We start from the raw sequence: 18,050 nt of genomic DNA, 5'->3' as shown, positions 1-18,050 counted from the left end.
AATATCCCCAGGAATTTTTTGCGGTGGTCCGTTTGTATATGTCGGGCCCCGTCCCTCACCGCCTGGCCGAATCCATAATGGGCTTGCTAAAAAGAGGCCCTCTTAGGGCCCATAGGGCGGAAAGAGTTAGAAAAAAGGACGAAATGCATGATGTATAATCTATTTAAAATTATGCTGCAATAAAGTCTTGAATACTAGCTTGGTGTTAATGTGGGAAAATCAACTGACACGGATTAAAGTGATTTTACATACATTTTCTTGTTTTTCTTCACTTTAGTAACACCTATATAGGAGCCATTGCCCATAAAAGACTTCCCAGGAGGCATTGCCATCGGCAGGTTGCCACGTGTTGTGTTGCCGTAACCAAATAAGCGAAAGCTAAATTTATTTTATGGAGTTAAATGCCATAAGATTTTACAATTGTATGTATTATTATTATATAGATTTATTGTATTAATTAATGTAATGCCGTAAAAGTTGCAGAAATTTTACTGTCTAAATATTAGAGCTAGGTTTTGACGACTTTAAGTACTAACGGTGTAAATGAGTTTTGAATAGTTATTCTCACAATCTCACACTCTTACAATGATAAATTCGAGCTATAACTGGACAGTTAACTTATATATATATGAAACAAGAACAAGATTTGATTTCATGATTTCAAAAAATTTTATTTCATATTAAATGGTGTCAACGTAGAGAAGACTATTATTTCAAGCTCATTTTAAGCATATGAAGAGTCAGGCAGATGGCCGAAATGGTTAAGGCGTCACTCTACCGCTCTTTTTTTTTTTTTTTTTTTTTTTAACTCTTTTCGCCCTGTGGGCACTAAGAAGGCCTCTTTCAGTAGGCCCATTATGGGTTCGGCCAGGCCCACAATGGGGCGACCGGGTGGTGAGGGACGGGGCCCGACATATCCGAACGGACCACCCCCCGAAAAATTCCTGGGGATTATTCGACCCGTTCGGACTCGATCCCGGGTCTCCCAGAGCGGTAGGCTGCCACCTTGACCGCTCGGCCATCCGGCCGTCACTCTACCGCTCTAGGAACCCAGGTTCAGATTCCGGCGAGTAACGCCAGGAATTTTTTGGGCATATGTCCTGGCTATGTCGGGTTTCGTCCTTCATTACCCGGCCGCCCATTGTGGGCCTGGCCGAACTCATAATGGGTTTGCTAAAAGAGCTCTTAGGGTGGAAAAAGTTTAAAAAGCAGGCAAGTCACTTTTTCTACGGAATAAAACACGAATGATCAATATTTTAATATTGTATTTAATAAAGGGAAATGCTTATAAAAGTACAGTACATGCAAAACAAATTGAAAGTTTTTCATAATGAGTCTCTATTTAAAATGTTTTACATGAAAATGAACTTAAATCGGTTTGAAGTGCGCTGCTATTTCATGTGTTTACACATAAAGAATATAATTTATGCGCGATAAAAAAATATTTTGTACTTTTTTATAATAAAAACATTTGGGAATACGAACTAATGATATTTAAGTGATCGCTTCATTATTCAAAATAAATTCTTAGTAATGAAATAACTGACGGAACAGGTTTTATATTACAATATTCTGCAAAGGAGGAAAAACAAAGTAGTCGAGTAGAATTTCAAATCGGAGGCGTTATTATCTTTGAGTAACACGTTTTTATCGAATGAGTCATAAAATACCGTTTGTATTTTGGATAGTGACACACTTCGTGACATTATTTTATTTGTAATACAAACACTTTTATCAAAGTAAAAGTTAAAATGAAAAACTGTATTTTGTTTTATTTAAAAATGATATGTTTTCAGGTTTATTTCGGATATTTCGCGATTGCCATTTTTTTTTTTTTTTTAAATTCTTACCGCCCAGTGGGCACTACGAGATTTTTTTTTCTTTTTTTGTTATTTTTATCAGGCCTATCGTGGGTTCGGTCGAATGGCGAAGGATGGGGTCCGACATAGGCGATCCGTCACTAACTTGAGTAATTACAGTAGCCTATAATAATTATGAAACCATGGATCAATCGCTCGCCATATATATCGCTTACAATACTTATATTTTGTGCCTTCATTAATAATATACAACATTTAAAACTATGCATCTCTTTCATTAAAATTAGAATATAAATATATTAATATTAAGCACAAGCGTATCAACGTTTGAAATTCTTGTAAGCAAACTTAACCACGACAGATGATGATTTTGTCATCGATAATACAATTTTTGCCATAAAAGGCATCGGATGCGAATGACATAAAAGTCACAAGCGAATGATAAATTCAGCTATTCATTGTTTGAAGTCAAGGTTTTTGTTTTATAATAACGTTTACGTTATAATCACGAGTGTAATGTATGTACTCTGGTCACGTGTGATTCGAGTCATATCCGCTAGAGTTCGTGCAATTTTTAAAAAAAATAAATTTCTCAATTATAACTTTCAATATTCTAAAATTAATAACTATAATGTTAAAAATATTAATAAAATAGCATAAAAGAAATGAAATTTTCATAAAAGATCACTGGAACATGGAGGAAAGATGGAAGAACTGAATCCTTCTCTGCTTGGTTCTAGGGATTAGTAAGTAAATTATTGATTTTTGCGTGTTGAAAAATTTGAACCGTTTCCAAATTGGCAACAGTCTTTTTTTACAGGTGTCCAGTTTACAATGTTAAATTACGTTTAACTTCATTTTATGAATAAAACAGTTTACTGGAGTAAAATTTAACTTCCACGTGTTTGTTTCCATCTTGTCTGCTAAGACGTTTAATTTTTCGTCACAGTATGTTGAAATAAAGTCTACTTACAAATATAGAATTGGTATATTTCGAATAATGAAAGAGCCCTAAATAATGCTTACTCTGAAAAATAAGTAGAAAATTCATTAGATCTTACACAGAAACCATTACAAAGCTATACTAGAGTAGTTTTAAAACCAATATACTGCAACTTGCAGTATATTTTTGAACTTTAATACATATATAATAATTTTATGCAATTACTACGTTTATATTAATGGACAGTTTCAAATGGCATAATGATATGAATTGATGTGACAGTATGAATGCAAAAGGCAATCTTGAAACTGGAATAATACTGTTGTCTTGTTTAGTTTGCCCTAACTTTGTGTATTAAATAAAAATAAGACTTGCAGAAAACCAAGCAATATTTTTGAGAGTTTACAGTCTTTAAAAAAAATAAAACAATGTAGAGTGCCTTTTGTACCTGTGACACCTTGTATCCTTTATGATGAAATGCTTTGAGGTTGTGGTCGTTTGGAGTGACATTCCCCACGCTAATATTCTTCTGCACGTCGCTCTCTATTGGCTCCCACTGCTGCCCCCGCTGCGTCGAGTTTAAAAATAAATGGCATAAAAGAACGTTTTGAGCAGTTGACTACTAGATGAAACAGAAAAACATGCACGTCAAACTAAGTACTATGCTACGTGAATGACCGTGAGGTAAAGAATAAAATTTAACACCGTTCTTGTTCAATCCTTTTTTTTTTTTTATTGAACTTGTCATGTGACTCGTATGTGACGTGCAAGGAGCTGCTATACTGATATGATGGCTCCTTGAACAATTGTGTGTTGTTACTGATTGTGGATTATTGTGTTTTTACGGTGGCCTACCTTCTTATGCTAACTCTTTGCAAGCCCTCAGCTATGCGTGTGACCCGTAATCAGAAATTTCTGGTTACCCTCATACTTTCAAATGACTGACCGACACAAAATGATATAAACTGATATTGACGGACAAAATGATGTCAGTTATAAAATAATTGTTTTGGATAATTTTATATGACTAATTGTTATCAATTGTCACTTGGAGAAACAATTTTAGTTCGTCTGTTGCTATCAAACGATGCATTAAAAACCATACCAAACTCTTGATTATCCATGCTAATTACTGCAAGAGTGTGCGTGGAAAATGCGGATAATTTAAAATAGCCCTCTGAACTTCAGAGTTTTTAAATGAACTACAGTATATGTAGCTCAACTCCGTTGTAACTTTAATGTGATATAAGTGTGAGTCCCAAGTTTCATATGCTGAAATGTATATTTAGTCAATAAACATAAAATGTAGATTTCTTCTATTTTCAAAAATATCATGTAGAAATTTATATTTAACATTTTTATGTATAATTCTTGTAATTTTCCAAATTATTTTATTTTAATTTTAGGACTAGTAGAATATTTTTTCAAATCTGTTGTTTATAATACTAACTCTGCATACTGTAAAATATTATTTTACAGTGGGCAAAGTTAATAATTGCTAATGACTCACCTCACTTCTGTTCCTTTGAATTGACAGTTGAGGGAGAAAAGAAAAACCGAATGTTGCTTACAATACTTTGTCATTTTATAGTAATTCTAATATTTTGAAATGCATGGATAATCAGTTCACTGTACCTTCTAAATTGATTTGATATATTTGAAATGTGAAGTGATATAAAGTCAAATAATATGCAATATTACTGATGAACAGACATTTTCCAAATATCATTTGATGTTGCACAGTAAATGATTTCAATTGACATTACTCATATGTATTCAGAATTTAAAAATGTGTAGACATTTGTCCAGAACTATATGACTCCATTAGTTGAATTCTATAAATATTAAGAATGTTAGGAGTTAGGGAGTCCTTTCAATATTTTAATCAAGATTAAATGTTTTTTGAGATGTTTCATCTAATTGACAAGTGTATTAATACAATATGTCATTCATTGCATGTCTTCATTTCTCTAGTTTCTACTTTGTGGACTCTATTGGTGTCAGCCATCATTATGTCATTTGAAACAACAAACGCTACATAGTTTGCTTTTCATATGGATTTTGGAACCATAGCATTACTTTATTACTGAAGAAATTTTTAATTTATAAACATATAATTGTATAATTGAAAGTTAAAGATTCTGTTTTTTTTTTTTTTTTTTTTTTTTTTGTTTTTTTTTTTAGTAGGCTGATGTGGGTTAAGCTGGATTCAAATCCAAACTTAAGACAAACTTGTAAAAGAATTTTAGAATAAATACTTATCTAATGTTTGGATTTTTAGTATTTTTATTAGTCACTTTTTAAATTGTCTTGATTATTTTTAACTCTATAAACTGACCAATTTGTTATATCAATGCTTTAGATATTTATAATACAGGTATACCTCGACTTACATCCCTCTCGAGTTATGTCGTTCCCAATTTTACGTCGTTTGTCAAGAAAGTATATGGAAAAATAAAAATCAAGTTTAAATCAGTTTATTCGACTTTAAATCCGTCCACTACAAACATTGAAGTTGTAATATCACTAGAAAAGCGTTAAAAGCACATAAAATCATATTAAAATATGTACATTTACAGTAAATGTTAGTATAATCATTATAAATCTTAAAGAACGAAACATGAAAACATTTGTGTTTATGTGTTGTCGTCTTATTTAGCAGTCTTTAAGTGCTCATTATTGGCGTTTTCTCCATTATTGGCGTTTAGTTACGACGTAAGTCGAAACTATGACTTACGTCGTTTTTCAACTTACGTCACCTCTCCTGGAACCAATTGCCGACATAAATCGAGGTATACCTGTAATGGTAATTTTATTTCTTTTTAAAATAAATAAAACAATTATATAAATTTATTATTTATAGTTGGAAAGAATGTTATCAACAGGAACTAGAAAACTTCCAAAATAATGGAGATATTGGAGAAGTATGGTAATATATTTGTAATATCTTAAAAATTCCAAAAATTATTATTAATATATTAAGTTTCATAATTGTTATAAAGTAATGTGATTTTGATTTATGCATAACTGAAACAGATTTTATATATATCATAACAATTCTTGGTATAAATTTAGGTTTGGTGAACAAAGTGTAATAAATGTTGTTCAATGGTTATCGAATTCAAATACATTCTCTAGATCTGATCCCATTCTTGACATTGGATGTGGAAATGGTTTGATATTGATTGAATTAGTATGTATTTAAATTAATTTTTAATCCATTCAAAATAATTTTATAATGTTATTAATATAACAAAAATAAAATTTATAGGCAAAAGAAGGATTTACAAATTTATCAGGGATAGATTATGTAGAAGAAGCAATTCATCTAGCAAGGGCAGTATCTGCTCAGGAAGGTGTGAAAATTTCTTATGATGTAAGACTTATAAACCCAATTATTTAAAAATTTTTGCCTTTGAAAGTTTTTTTTTTTAATTAATATATGAGGGGTTTCAAAAAGTTCCTGCAAAATGTAAATATAAAGTCAGCAAATTGAATTTAGCACTTTATTTTTTAACATACAGTATATTCCAGTTAAGCTAAAACATTTATCCATATAGTGTTATCACCTTTCTAAGCCCTTCTGGTAGAAATCAATGCTCTTTGATTTTAGCTATTGTGCTACAAAACGTTGCACTTGATCTAAATTTGGGAATAAAAGAAGTCTGATGGGGCTAGACACAAATATGTAATAAAACAAGTTTCAACAAATTTATGCTCCCATCAATTAATTATAAATATGGCATTCTGTTTACAAATAATAACCACTTTCCAGGAACATTTTGAATGCTCCATTATTTCAAGTATAAAATACAGTAAGTCATACGGTGATAAATGTTTAAACAGTTCAGAACATGTAATTTTAAATATTGATTGCTTTTCAGGTAGGTGACATTTTACAAGAAACTCAAAATGAAATTATGCAGAATGAATATAAAGTCATTTTAGATAAAGGTGATTACTTTCAGTATATTTAATACTTTGAAAATAAATTTAATAATATCATGTTTTTTTTATTTTTTACATTAAATAATAAATAAATTTTGCACATATTTTTAAATAAATAAGTTTATATTGAATATTTAGAATAAAATTTTATGTATTTTAAAATGTAAAAATTTCCAAATGATTAAGTATTGTATGAATATGAAAGTTTATGAAGAAATTCAAAGAATCAAAATGGTATTTATGAGAATGAGAACCAAGAACAATAGAAGGAATTCTGATTCTTGAATTTATGAAAATAATTAATTAGAAGAAAGATGTTACATAGAAGTAAATGTTTCCAAAAAAGAACCGTCAGAAAGAATTGACCATTGTTTTGATCATAGATTATATATATCAGGTCAGTCCATAAGTTCATGCGTATTTTTATCTACAAAAAAAGCAGCAAAAAATTTTAATTAAATTTTATTTCAATCTATAATGTATTCACCATTATTTTGTACAGTTTCTTGCCATCTTGATGGTAGCTTTTGAATCCCGTCTTCGTAAAATGATTTCGGTTTTGAATCAAAATATTCAGAAATAGCCTTTTTTACATTGTTCTCATCCTCAAAAGTTTTCCCTTTTAAAAAATTCTGCAAACTGCGAAAAAGATGATAATCACTGGGAGCAATATCTGGCAAATATGGTGGATGAGGTAAAATTTCCCAGTTGTAGCTTTCAAGTTTCTGTACAGTTATTTTTGCAGTGTGTGGTCTGGCATTGTTATGCTGCAAGAGAACCTGCTTTCTGTTCACTAACGACGATAGATTTTTTTTCAATTTTTCACTTAAACGCTCTAATTGCTCACAATACATTTGAGCTGTAATTGTTTGATTAGGTTCTAACAGCTCAAAGTGAATTACACCTGACATATCCCACCAAACAGACAAAAGAATTCTTTTTGGATGCAACCCACCTTTTGCAGTCGGTTTTGGCTGCTTGTTGCAATCCATCCATTGTCTTTTTCTCGTCACATTATTATAGAGGATCCATTTTCGTTTCCAGTAACCAGCCTACCAAGAAAAGGTTCTAAAGCAGTACGGGATAAAAGAGACCTGCAAATGTTGTTGGTTAGCTATTGACAGTTCATGTGGTATCCATTTTCCTAGCTTTGAAACTTTTCTGATTTGTTGTAGGTGTCTATGAACAGTTCCGTGGGATGAATTTAAACGTTTCACAATTTCATCAACTGTTAAAGATGGTTCTGCTTCAACTAGTGCAGAGAGAGCATAATCATCAAAGTCAACGGGTCTTCCAGTACGAGCTTTATCCTCCACACTAAAATCATTGTTTCTAAATCTTTCAAACCACTTCTGCGCAGTCCTTGCAGTAATTACAATTTGATTATGCACAGTATTTATTTTTTTGGCTGCATTTGTAGCATTCTCACCACTTAAAAATAAAAAGTATAAAACATGTCTTTTATATTCGTCGGTTACTTCCATTTTAATGAAAATAAAGAACTGAAATGTTCACAATTCTGAACAGTATTATATGAATGAGATCCAATTTAACACTTCACTGTAAAAATTATAACATTAGACTGACATTTTTAACAGCAAAACAAGATTTTTCTCAAGGTCATAAAAATGTGCATGGACTGACCTGATAGAATATCATGCTTAATATGAAATTATGCAACTTTTTAAAATGATCAAATTCTCTTCTTTGGATTGGTTGCAACAATGTTTCGATCACAGATCAAATATAGTCGGTCTGAGATAAAGGAAAAACTGTTGCATCAGTGCAGTTTAGATTCTGATCAATATTCAAATATCTGCTTAAGTTGATCCTCTGATCTTGGTGGATCAAATGTGATCAATGATTACACAAGGGAGAATGGCAGTCAGATAGTGATGATATAGAGCATTTTTGGAACATTTAGAAACTGTATATTACCTGTGATTTGAATGGAAGATCAAGAAATAAGGCGAGTCCTTTGAAGATCTTACAGATAAGGAGTTTATGTCCAGATTTCATGTCACCAAAGCTATAATGCTGAAGCTGTAAACTGAGGTTATTATGAAAAGTTGCTTTTGTACATGTGTAAATTATAACTTTAAGTTTTATAGTAGTATTTTTTTTTTTTTTGGTCTCAGTCTGAGATATGAGACAAAAATATTCTGTTTTAGATTGAGGATCAGTCGGAAAATTCTTCAGACAGAAATCACTCAGTATCACCAATCAATCAAATGTTGATAGCACTTCACTTTTATACCACTGGAACTTTTCAGTTAATTGTAGCATATCTACTTGGAGTTGATAAAAGTACTGTGTGCTGGATAGTATACAAGATATTCCAGATTATTGCTCATCTTCTGAAATATCCCAGTTTTCTGCAATTACTTCAGACAGATTGTAAATCATGCAATTCTTCTTAAAAGTTCAAATTTCCAGGAATCATTGGAACTATCAATGGTACACATTTTATAATCCAATCTACAGGTGGTGCATTTCTAGAAGTGCTCAGAAATCAAAAGGAGTATTTCTCCTTTAATGTATGGCTCAACTGTGATCTGGATTTGATAATCAGACTGATAGAATGTACAGAGCAAATGTTATCTACTGCCTGCCTACAACAAAATGACAATATATAGTATACCTGCAAATTGCTAATGTGTGATGATTGAGAAAAACATTTATTGCATCCCATATCTACCATACAGCCCAGATTTCGCAACCTGTGACTCTTTTGTTTTCTCAGCACTGAAGTTGAAGTTATGAAGAATCTCTTTTCCATCCACAACAGTAGTTAAAGCTTTGCAGGCAGTTCTGAAGAATATCTCAAAGGAAAGGCTATTATATATATACACATCTTTAACATGTTGGCTGACAAGTACAAGTTAACTCATACGTGATGATTTCTTTTAGAACACCACTTACAAATTATCTTGTGAAACATGATCTGGTCTATAGTGTCTGATGCGAACATACTCATAGGAAATAAATGTTAATAAGGGATAGTGGGCATCTGGATTAAGAATTTAAAATAATAATGATGTCAGAATGGAATATTTATTTTGAGAAAAATGGAAAAATTTACACAAGAAAATATATAGTAGTAAAATATAAAATCAAAATGGTATCAAGAGAGTGATTTTAGCAATAATAGGTTGGCAGTCAATGTGTTAAAGAATGGCAGATGACTAGATGCCAAGGGTAAGGTTGCAGCCTACCGCTCTGGGAACCCAGAATTGAATCCAGATGAATTAAAAAATCTCAGGAATTTTTTAGGAGTGGTCTATCCATATATGTCATGTCCTGTCCCTCACCATCCAATTGCCCCATTGTTGGCCTGGTTTAACCCATAATGGGCTTGCTAAAAGACTCTCTTCGTGCTCATAGTGCAAGTAAGATAAAAAAAAAAGACAGATGGACTAGTGGAAACTATGAAACTAAATTTAATGGTGCATGTATTGGAGAAGACTAGGGCAGTTGTTTTGCCCTGGAATGATTATCATATGAGGGGGGGAAAAGCACAATTTATTTTGACTTAGCATTGTATTTAAAACTGAAACAAGCTATTATTTATTGTGACATTGTTGCAATGCTGGGTTGCAATTTTTCATCACAATGCTCTCAATTTTAGTAGTGTCTTGCCCCCTGAACATCATACTTTTCCTTTTAACAATTGAATCATACCAATCATCTATCGACATCCATTTAGGAGAAAATTTTTGAGTTGAAACCACATGACTTCTGGTCCTTCTGGTCCTAACCAGTAATTCATATATAATTAATTGGGACCTCCTGCCCCTAAGCTTTTCCTACCTAGTCTCAACTTTCATCTATCTAATTCCATTCTCAAGATTAAGGAGGAAAAACAGAGTGGGAATTTATAGGTCTACAATTTTTGAAAATTGCAGCCCAATTATTATATATATGTTACAGTAAAAACCCGTTTTTAGTGAAAATGCGTTTTAACTAGTTGAAACTAGTTTTTACTGGATGTCATTGTTATAACCCGTTTTGTCTAGTTAAAACTAGAATTTACTGCTGTACATGTTTTGATTTTAGATAAAACTAGTTTTAACTTTTAACATTAGTTAAAACTAATTTTAGCTACATAAATATGTTTGGGGGAAATAAATAAAGTGATGATTGGGATTAAAACATTTGTATTATTTAATACAATATTTATCATCATCATCATCATTTATTTGCAAAGGGAAAGTTTCCCTCTAAGGGGGTAGTACAAATACAAGTATTACACAAAGAATTAGTTTACATGATAAAAATACATAAAACATACTTTTGTAACAATTATTAATTAACATAATTTATTACGAGGCACTGTTATTACCTTTAGGTTGTATTGTTATAAAGAATTTGCCTAAATAAACAACAACAAATAATTAGTTATTACCAAGAATTTTTTCAGTGATTTTAACAAAGTAGTTATAAATTTTATAGGCGTCATTTCTACTGATGAAGTTTAGGTTAATTTTAAAGTCGAGAAGTGATCCAATGTTGCATATTCTTATTATGTCATATTGTTCACGCAATTTAGTTAGTGCTTTACAGTTTTGGAGTAGGTGGATCATAGAAAAGCCATCAGATTGGCATAATTGGCAGTAATTGGTCGAAAAATTTATATATGTTCTATTAACAAAGAGAGAGTATTTGTTGAGACGTAGCTGCATTATTAGACGTTTTACGTTTAGATCGATTGGTTGCCACATATAGGGTTGAAAAGAGGGAATATTGAGTATGTTAATATACCAAGGATGGTAGTTGCTTTGATTTAAAGAGAGCTGGTCTTTATTAATTGATTGGGATATAGCCGAATTTAGTAGGAGAGTATAGGCGAATTTCCAGTCTTGAATCGTGTCGGTGAACAGTAATTCTGATATACCAAATGTGTTTAAGATTCTTCGAAATTTATAATGCCAAAGGTGGTTGTTTTTCTCGTTATTGCACTGCTTTATCATTTCTTGATATAAAAACTTGGTGTTATCATCACTTTTGTATTTAAGTCTGTAGTAAAATTTTATAATACGTTTTAATATATGGGGAAAAACCCAAGTACGACTAGTCTCATGTCGGATGGCATATCCAGGTATTGTATTTTCAAGATGAAATAACTTTCGAAGGAAGTAGATATGTAGAGTTTCAAGGTTGTATAGATAATCCAGTCCCCATATTGGGCTTGCGTAATAAATGATAGGATTTATAATGGTGTTGTAGAGTTTAAAATGAATATTCAAATTTGATGTTTTCATTGTTGCACATAGAAATAATAGATTATCAATTGCATGTTTAGCTTTGATGCTTAATTTTGAAATTTGGGTTTTGAAAGTCAAGTTCCAGTTAAATACGACTCCTAGGTAAGTAACTTCGTTGACTATTTGCAGTGGAGTATTTTCATGATAAATTTGTGTGTCTTTATTAGATAGTTTATTGTTCTTACGAAAAATTACTATATTAGTTTTAGTCGGGTTTATTTCCAAGTAGATTGAATTAAGATAACGGTTGAGTTGATTAATCTTGCGTTGAAGTGATATTTTATTTGGGGCTAATATGACTAGATCGTCGGCGAAGAGGATATAATGAAATATTCGATTATTTATATCAATGCCTTCGGAAGAATTGTTAAAAAGATGGTCAATGCCCAATAAATAAAAATTAAATAGGTAGGGTGACAGGGGGTCACCCTGGAGCACTCCACGGGAAAGAATCAATGGAGGAGAAATCGTATTGCCTTGTTTAATTTTAACAGAGTAATTTGAGTAAAGCTTAATACAATATTTATTGAAAATATCAGTCACACATCTGTGTTATTAACATTAATTAACCCTTTGTCCCCGAAGGCACCGATCGATCGGTACCCTGGCTTTTTAAGCAAAACTTCGAGGGTACTGATTCATCGTTACTTTGGTAAATATCGATTTTTGTAAAATTTATTAACAACAGATATAATCTCGTTCGATATGAAGTGAATAAAGTATAATAATTCATTATATTAGTTGATAGCAGTATAAAATTTTGATTTCAAACAAATGTTTGATATAATGTGCGATAATTTCACAACGAATAAACATACATGCATAAGTGTTATATCGAATTGTAGAAAACAATATTCTACGTCTTTCTGGCTCAGTGCCAGCAAACAACTATGTAACTAGACAATGTTAATTTTCACAAAATGTTACAAATTATCAAGTTTGTGTGTCAGTTCTGATAAATATTATTTTTTCTCTTATAAATTTTTCTAATAAAATGTATTGAAAAATATCGTATTTAAAACTAAAGATATTAATAAATGTAAGTGATTTTTTTCATATAGATATAATGATAATTTGATTTTTGGTGAACTTTTAAAATAATATCGCCTGACTGACCTATATTGCCTTAGGAGGGATCGCAAAATAAACATAAACAAGATGTCGGGGGAAAAGGGTTAAAGCGATACGAAATTCATCATACACTATATAGGAACGTGTTAGCTGAATGACCTTGGTCGAAACAGTTTTTACTAAGCCATTTTGTTAAAACCCGTTTTGTCTAGTTAAAACTAGTTTTAACTCAAATTCATTTTTGACTAGCAGTAAATTCTAGTTATAACAATGACATCCAGTAAAAACTAGTTTCAACTAGTTAAAATGGGTTTTTACTGTAACATATATACAGGGTGGGCCAGCGAAAACGAAACGGCAGAGTGTTTGTGTTCGTCCAAGCAAAGCGCTCGGACAGGTCGATCTTCTGCTCGAGGGGACATCTTTTGCAATAAAGTTTTTGCGATTCTGAATACAAAAGACAACAAAAAATTTTAAAAACTCATTTATTTTGTATTAACTAAACAAACATTTATTTCGAAAAAAATGTTTGTTTAGTTAATATTCAGAATCGCAAAAACTTTATTGCAAAAGATGTCCCCTCGAGAGTAAAATCGACCTGTCCGAGTGCTTTGCTTGGACGAACACGAACACTCTGCTGTTTCGTTTTTGCTGGCCCACCCTGTATATATATATATAGAAAACTTGTAATTTATTAAGAATTTATATTATGTAGTTTTGTTATATTTACTGTTAGCAATAGTAAATTTTTTTTAATTAAAATTATGTTTAGATTTATTAGTTTATTTAAAAGTAAACATTTTCTTTATTTCATTTCTAATTATACTAATTATACAAATATTAATTACATATTTTAACAAAACATCCAACTTTTAATATCATGATCTAACAAAGGACAGTTAAATATATATTACTAATTAAATTTGTTGTTTTAAAAAATGCAATTATTGTTACTATTTCAAATATGGAAAATCACATTAGTCCTGTAATATATTCATTTCAGACACAGTAAATCTGAGGATAAGAACAAGCTCAGATTTACTGGCAATTCAGACTCACCTTACTGGCTGAAATTCAATTGGTATTTGTATAAAGTTTTCTGTTTCTACTAACTTGTTCCTTTTATTATTTACAGTATATAAGATTCACTAAAAGTTTAAATTATTGAGTATGTCTTGTTCTTTAAACAGTATGATTTAAAGTTTTAATGAAGCTTATAAAAAAATAAAAGGAACCAACTTAATAGAAGCAGAGGAAATTTAGTACAATTGCCATTTTGATTTTTTTCTTCTGTTTGTTTTCTGAATTTCTTATCTTCTGTAGCTAAACAAAGCATACAATAAAAGTTGTGAGTTTTAGTTGTATTTACATGTGTATAATCTTAGTTATGATATAAAATATAATAGAATTTTAACTCTAAATTTTAATCTTTATTAATAAATATTAGTGTTATTTGCTTATAGCTGTTTATACAGAATATTAAACATTTTATTTTATTTTGAAAAATAAAAATATTAAATTTTATATTTTTAAAATTTTGTATTTAAATAAACAATCATCTAGTCTAATTATTTATTATTAACTTAAATACCTAATTATCAGATTTATTAGGCTACATCTGAGCTGCTAATTTAGTTAATTAAACATATGATTTATCTTATTAAAGAAATATAACTAATAATAATTTATGTTTTAGGAACATATGATACAATTAGCTTAAGTCCAAATAATGCCAAAGAAAATAGACTTAAATATATTAGAAATGTATATCAGCTTTTGGAACCAGAAGGATATTTTATATTGACATCATGCAACTGGACTAAGGAAGAAATTTTAAGCCATTTTACAGGTATAGAATAATATATTTTTTTACTTGTCAACTATATTTTAATTCACTTTCAGAAGAAATAAAGATACATTATTGTGTATCTTTAAATCCAATTCAGACTTCTTTTTTTTTAGGAACAAAAACTATTATTCTGAGAAAAATCCATCTTTAGTTGACTCTAAGTGATGATTGTGTAGTTTAAAATTGCTTAGACTAAGCTTAAAAGTCAACTCTGTAGATAAGCATTAACATTAAGGCTTAGGCATACTCATGAAAACAGTAATGAAATGCCTTAAAATTGATAAGAGTTTTCAGAACTTCTGTGTTTCACATTCAGATCCACTTGAAAATTCAACAAAGAAAGAATTTGAATTGGTGCAGCAGACATTCTGTAGTGATTTAAATCAAAATGTTCATTTTTGAATATCTGTTAAATTTTCAAATGGATCTGAAGATATCTCAGATAACTTGAAAACATTTATTAATTCTAAGGTATTTCTTGACTTTTTTTTTTTCTGGATGTATATTTGAATGTTAAAAGTGCTTGGGTTTTCTAAAATGTTTTTACTCAAAGAAAATCAGCTTGAATTGAATGTTTGGGCTTCCTTAAGAAATTATAATGTAACTTTACTTTTAAGAAATAAAAAATTTTAATTTTTTTTAAAGATAAGAAGCAGGAACTTTGAGAGTTTAAAACCAAAGATGCTAGTCTTGCAGTTATGAGAATTTTTATTTTTTATATATTGAGTGTTTGTATAAATATAATATAAAAAATTTTGTATATAGCATTATAGGTGAAATAATTTTGTAATATTTTGAAAAACTATTGGAAATACAATTGAAATAGTTTAGGCAAAAAGAAATGGAAAATTTGAAGTGGAAATAATACTAATGTTAAAAAGAGCATTTAGAAAATTATACTTTATATTATTATTTATACTCATTACTGTAATTTTTAATCACTGTAAAATAAATAATTAATTAATTGTGTCATTGAATTGGGTGAGCAAACAAAAAGTTTACATTCAAGGAATTTAATAACATTGCAAGTCAGATTTTGTGATTCTGTGAACAAATGCTTATTATTGCCCTATTTTACATGACAAGACACTTGAATATTGAACATTGGAAAACATTTAAAACTCCAAATAAGTAAATATGTTTTATAATGACTTATGACTTTATTTTACAACAATAACTTTTTAGTTACACAATCCTATGCACTATAAGAGTAAATAATAATAATGAGCTAATATTACATTTGATAGATGACATAAATAAGTTAGCCAAAACAGACTTGTGGCATCACCAAATTCTCCACTTTTACTTCTTATTAGTAACTTCTTCATTTCCCACCTAAGAATTTATTGTAATTTAGTGTTAATATGATTATTTTCCAGGTGATTTTTGAGTTAATAATAATAATACAATAGAGCATCAATTATCCAAATACCGATCAACCAAAACATCAGTTAATCAAAAGCATTCCAATCAGCAGATTCAAATTTCTGCTAGTGCTGTGGTGCTGCAGCACTCTCCCCCTCCCTGCCAACCTAAACTGTAGGCCTACTTTAATGTACTACTTTAGGTAAAGTATGTAAGGTATGTATTTGTAAGACGTGATACAAAATATATACAGTACAGTTTTGGATTTCATATATTTTTTCATAAATAATCAGTTATCCGAACAACCCCAGTTCTGAATTGTTTCAGATAATCAATGCTCTACTGTACGAGGTCTGTTCAAAAAATACGCGGACTGTTTGAATTGCACGGCTCCAGTTGGTTCCAGGGGAATCCGATTGGTGTTGCTAGGTTTGTACAGATCTCCTGGGGATAAAGCTGTTTCCCGATTACAGATATTTTTATTTGTTGATTAGCTATGCGGTTTTTAGTGAAGTGCGATTTTTTCATTTGTTGGATTTCAGAATGAATAACATGAAGCAACGACTTGCTGTGAAATTTGTGTTAAACTTGGAAACGAAGGTCTAATTGTCCAGTGACATTGAAACGAAGGTCCAATCGTCCCAGTGGGTGGGTGAAACGTCCCCCAGACTCAAAAAAGCTCGCCAAGTTCGATCCAATGTCAAGGTGATGCTGACAGTTTTCTTTGATGTTAAGGGTGTTGTTCATCACGAGTACCACCCCAAGGTTTCACAGTGAACCAGACTTACTACATTGATGTTCTGAAACGTCTGAGGGACGCCATCCGTCTCAAAAGGCCAGAAATGTGAAGGAGTGGCGACTGGTTTCTCCATCTCGACAATGCTCCAGCCCATTCAGCCCTCAGAACTCGTGAGTTTTTGGCCAAACACTCGATCACTGTTCTTCCCCTACCCCCACTCACTCGATCTTGCTTCTTGTGACTTTTTCTTGTTCCCAAACTCAAAAGGCCTTTGAAAGGAAGAAGATTTGAGAGGATTCCCAAGATTAAGGCAAATGCAACGAAGGCGTTGAAGGACATTACAAAAGAAGCGTACCAGGACTGTTTCAACAAGTGGAAACACCGTTGGGATAAGCGTGTGCGTTGGGAAGGAGAGTACTTTGAAGGGAACCCAGACATGTAACTTCTACATAAAGTACATTTTGTTTTATGATGTCAGTCTGCGTATTTTTTGAACAGACCTCATATATTCAGTTTTTTACAGTAATTAATGTCCTTTTTTTTTTTATTAAATTCAATAAGTTGGGCATTTTCTTTTCACAGATTTTGAACTTTATCATCATATTCCAAGCAGAAATTTTCATTTTGGTGGAAAGATGGGATCAAACGTAACATCATTAGTTTTGAAAAAAGTATTATAATTTATTGTATATGTGATTTTAATGATTAAAGAAATGGTTTATTTTGAATATGTTGTTTTTAAGATGAAAAATACTAAAATGCAGATTTTTTACAATTGTTTTTAAATTGATATCATGAATTCAGGATTCATTTTCTTCTCTTACAATTTGAAAATCCAAAATAACTATTTCATTATATACAGGGTGTGGCATAAAGAGTGGATAATCTGTTACCTGCAGATAGGGGACATCTTGACTGTTCAGAAAATTGAACATTGTGTTTAGTAAAAGTGTCAGTTTTCGAGTTATTGGACATTTTCTATTTTTTTTGGAAAATGGACTTCCTCGTTCACATTTTTCAATGTCATGGTCACAAATCAAGGATTTCTCCC

The 18,050-nt window shown here is 30.9% G+C and overlaps 1 protein-coding gene across 1 annotated transcript; it reads left to right on the top strand.

Annotated features, from left to right (window-relative positions):
• The first annotated feature begins 2,398 nt into the window (after positions 1-2,398).
• On the top strand, positions 2,399-17,727 carry LOC136975662 (EEF1A lysine methyltransferase 2). The gene is made up of 7 exons (XM_067270769.1): positions 2,399-2,566; positions 5,627-5,692; positions 5,839-5,956; positions 6,035-6,139; positions 6,648-6,717; positions 14,743-14,895; positions 17,582-17,727. Exons 1-7 carry the CDS (start codon positions 2,526-2,528, stop codon positions 17,677-17,679), a joined length of 651 nt encoding a protein of 216 aa, XP_067126870.1. The 5' UTR covers positions 2,399-2,525; the 3' UTR covers positions 17,680-17,727.
• Positions 17,728-18,050: the final 323 nt, after the last annotated feature.

This window comes from Centruroides vittatus, unplaced genomic scaffold (genome assembly GCF_030686945.1).
Source record: "Centruroides vittatus isolate TY-2023 unplaced genomic scaffold, ASM3068694v2 contig_377, whole genome shotgun sequence".
Classification (NCBI taxonomy): domain Eukaryota; kingdom Metazoa; phylum Arthropoda; class Arachnida; order Scorpiones; family Buthidae; genus Centruroides; species Centruroides vittatus.
The sequence above is the reverse complement of the archived record's forward strand: the minus strand, read 5'-3'. Positions and strand labels throughout refer to the sequence as shown.